The following is a 4,493-nucleotide window of genomic DNA, read 5'->3' as shown; positions in this document are numbered from 1 at the left end:
AGGGAGCTCTTCTTAATATTTTGACACCAAAATCATGTCGATACACCTTACCGACTGCGAGTAAAGCCACCCACGCTTTAACTTGACAGACTGTATTGATTTCCGAATCCTGCGAATCCTGAGCAAGGCTCAAACTCTTTACGTTCTTCGTATAGTGGACAGTTGCTTAAAAACATTCCAGCTCAGTGTTATCTATGTGTGTCCTTGATTTCCTAGGTTTTATTAATACTCCCTATAATAACCTCCATAGTGAGATTTTTGAAGCCCATTACCATTTCCTACGGTATGTGGCGGAGGAGGACCATTTGCATGGTGTACTTGCTGAGTCCCATAACCGCCTCCGTGGGTTAATTGCTGAGCCCCATAACCGCCTCCGTGGGGTAATTGCTGACTCCCATAACCGCCTCCATGGTGTTCTGGTGCAGGACCACCGTTATTATGGTGTAATGGCGAAGAAGGAGTGCTTATTGTGTGCGCTGGCGAACTCGTAGCAGAGCCTTCATAGCCCGGGGGTGAAATATGACCATCTGAGTGTAACGGCGACGTCATCACAAAATTGCCGTTTGAGCGTATTGACTGAGGACTGGTACTTCCATCATCGTCGCGGTTCTTCTTTTTTGATTTTGGTGCTACTCGTGCGTGCGTAACAGATTGAGATGATCCTTCTAGTGTTTTGGGTGCTCCTCCAAATATGCCGCAGCAAGCACCAGTCGCTTCAGCCATTAATTCTGCAAAGAGAAATTATAGAATATATAACAATCAATCATCATAAATTTTTGTTATCAATAATTTTTTGTAATGCTTGTTTGTAAAATTACACATTGCTTATAAACATACATTGATGCAATGGAAATACTCACTTTTTCATAAATTGATTAGCTTTCATGCGAATCAAGTGATACATTACTCAGTTTTATTTTTCTAACGCTTCGATTAGCTGCAACTTTTGATTTCGACTAATCAAATCCCGGGTATATAAAAAGTTGCCTTTTCTAATCATGATGAGTTAAAAATTAGTTGTAAGTTTTTCATAATAATGGGTAGATTTTCCAGTATTTTTTTTATTTTTTATTCATAATTATCGGCTCTATTTCTCCAAAAATATTAACTCAATTTTTACACATATAGAATTTTTGCTTCATTTCACGATTAGAGCGCCTGGGGAAAAAAATAATATACCAAAGTTGTTATTCCCAAAAGGGTCTACACATTTGTCAGGAATAATTATCAGAGAGAACGAGTAGATTCAATTTTAATCATAAAAAAGAATGATAAAGCAAGGTAATGAGAATAATAAATTATGGTTCAATTTCCATGCATATTATGAATTTTAATGATATAAACTTATTCAAATGTAGGGTTTGAGTGTAGCTGAAAAATAAAATGTGTACATCCTCTTGCAATAACTGAATAAGTAATCCCAGGCAGATGTACATAAAGAATGTATTATATTTGACATAAAAGTGTTGAGCATAATGCAGGAAAGAGCACATTTTGGAAAATGTCAAGTGCGAAGCACGTGATACGTGATGAGAATGTGTTCGCTAAAGCCAAAGGAGCTTTAACCAAAGAGAGTTCACAATCACGAAATTTCAGCTGTCGATCTGTAGACCTTTAATTTTAACTGTCTGTGCACAAATGTGGGAGAAATGCAAAAACTGAGCGCGAAGTTTTTACAGAAAATCTGAGAGGCCATACTTAAAAGGCCTTCTCTAAGACCCCTACCTCTCTGTAAAAAACGTTACAAAATATTTCTGCTCCCACTTCTCTCGCTCTCTTGCTGTACTTACTTTTTATTTTCTAGAAGCGTGTTAATAGTTATTGTTAAAGAATATGGCAGGGTGTCCAAGAACTTTATTGTCAAAGTATTCTGATTTCTCCTTCACGAATTTTTCATTTTACTAAATCATTAATATTAAAATCCCAGCATTTTAATCTTGCAATAATTTTAACATAGACTATTTAATAAACGGAATAAAACATTATTTCAGACACAAATTTTAAATTGACAAATTTTTTAATTTATTGTACCAAAAATGTCTTTTCTATTCCTTCATAGTTTATATTGCAATAAAAAATGATAAAATTCACACAGAAAACCAAGAATTTTAACACAATTTCAAAGAATTGATTTTCAACGAGTAAGTAAGATGCATTTTTTCCGACATAAATGAAATTTAAATTAACGGAAATTACTTTTTTCGCCAAAAAGCGGAGAACTTCAACTAAAAAAGATCAATCTTAAAAAAACAGAAAAATGTATTTTAAACAAAAAAAAAGAAGACTTTTCCACTGAACAGTTATGTCGTTGTCAATTCTTAACAATACAGTTTAACTTTCACGCAAGCAGTTGTATTTCCAATTTAAAAATAATAATTTCAATCAAAATAGTTAAACTTTCAACCAAAGACATACATTTTTTAATAAAAATATAAATCTTAAAAGAAATATTTTGTAACAAAGTGATTCAAACGAAATAGCAGAATACACAAACAAAGAAGAATCATTTTTGACCAGAAAATTTCATTTTAATTAAAAAAATTGTACTAAAACAGATAAATTTTCTGATGAAAAAGAAACATTTTCAAGAACAAAAAAATAGTTAAATTTCCTACTTAAAAAGATTTCAGTTAACTTTTCATGATCAAAATATGAATTTTTAAACAAAAAATACTTTTTTGCGAAAAAATCTGCATTTTCATTAAAATACCAGAATTTTAGTCCTTAAATAATTTTAACATAGAATCTTTTATAAACTTAATAAAACAGTATTTCAGGTACAAATTTCAAATTTTCAAAATGATTAATTTATTGTAAGCAAAAAAATGTCTTTTCTGCTCCTTCATATTTCATGGTTCAAGAAAAAAGATGAAATTGATACAGAAAACAAAGGATTTTCAAAAAAAAAAACGAATTTCCAACAAATAAAGAGTTTCCCTTTAGAGAGAAATAAAAGTCTATCTAAATTGTTGAATCTTCAATTCAAAACTCAAATTTTCTCTAGAAAAATTAAATTTTCAAAGAAAAAAATATGACTTCTGCAAAAAATTAATTTCTCAAGAAACTGATTTTCAAAAAAATAGTTAAACTTTCTACCAAAGACATGAATTGTCAACTAAAAATATAAATCTTAACTAAAATTATTTTATAACGAAATGATTCAAACAAAATAGTTGAATATTCAAGTAAAGAAGAATCATTTTTAACCAGCAAAGATTTAATTTCATCTTTCCACACCAAAATATAAATTTTAATCTAAGAGTAAATTTTCAACAGAACAGTAGAATTTGCAACTAAAAAGGATGACTTTTTCACCAAATATATTAATTTTTTAACGAAATAGTTGCATTTTTATCCCAAAAAGATGAAATTTTCTCTTAAAGCAGATAAATTTCCAATTAAAAAAATTCAATAAAGGAATTTTCATTCAGAAACGGTTTTAGATCTCTTTTGAAAACCAAAATATTCAATTCAAACAAAACTAAAGTTTCTGAGAAATAGTTAAATTTCAAACTCTCCCCGAACGTAACAAATTGCAACAAAATATTTCATCCCCCATTTGACTGGAGAATTTTATATATGATTTACAGCGGATGATTATTTTTCATTTGTCATAAAATAACTCTCTAGGTGTGTAGTAATCTGACACTGTAGTTTCAGTATTTTTTAAACATTTAAAAAACATGAAAAATACAATTGGTTAAAAATTCCTCTATTTAGTTGAATTTTGTCTTTTGTGGTGGAAACTTATTCTTCCTGTTTCAAAATTAATTTCCTCAGCTTGAAAGTCAGTTATTGTTTTTATTGAAAATTCATTTTTTAACAAAAAATTTATGTACATCATGTTTTTTTTGTACATGAATCTTCTTCACTTCAAAATTCATGTATTTTGTTAAAAATGATTATTTTTCGGTCTTTGGTTAAAAATGTGTTATTCTTATTCGCAAAAAAATTAATTAAATTAAAAATTTGAAATAAATATTTTTTAAATTGTTTTCATAGACATTTTATCTTATTAGTAGAAAAATTTTTTTTATTGAAAATTTAACGCTTTTGTTAAAAATTTATTTCATCTGCTCAGAAACTTATTTCTTTAAGGGACCTTGCTTCAATTACGTAATAGTTTAAGAAGGCTGTAGGTGTCGACAAACTGTGTTCAGATTTGTTTCGTTGTGTGTGTGTGTGGGGGGGGGGGGTTCCTCCATGTACGCAATTTGGAGAAAAAAATTCATAGGATTTTATTGTTCGGGGAAAAGTCAGGAATTTAAAACACAAATTTTGCAAAACAGCTCTCAATATTAATTGTCAGGGAAAATGAAAAATTGTCTCAGGAATAATTAGAAATTTTTAAAATGAATATTCACGGCAGTCCTGATATAATATTCTTGTTAGATACGAGGGGCAAGTAAAAAGTAAGGTTCCCAACGCTGTAGCTCCGCCGCGCGTGTTGCTAGGCGAAATCCGGCGACACCGCCGTGTGCGTCTGTTCCCCC

General features: G+C 30.4%; 1 protein-coding gene across 1 annotated transcript; it reads right to left on the bottom strand.

Annotated features, from left to right (window-relative positions):
* Nucleotides 1-222: 222 nt before the first annotated feature.
* Nucleotides 223-723, bottom strand: LOC117177731 (probable calcium-binding protein CML49). The gene has a single exon (XM_033368633.1). The coding sequence runs from the start codon at nucleotides 721-723 to the stop codon at nucleotides 223-225; it is 501 nt and encodes a 166-aa protein (XP_033224524.1).
* Nucleotides 724-4,493: the final 3,770 nt, after the last annotated feature.

Source organism: Belonocnema kinseyi, chromosome 1, assembly GCF_010883055.1.
Source record: "Belonocnema kinseyi isolate 2016_QV_RU_SX_M_011 chromosome 1, B_treatae_v1, whole genome shotgun sequence".
NCBI lineage: Eukaryota > Metazoa > Arthropoda > Insecta > Hymenoptera > Cynipidae > Belonocnema > Belonocnema kinseyi.
This window is presented reverse-complemented; position numbering and strand designations above follow the sequence as displayed.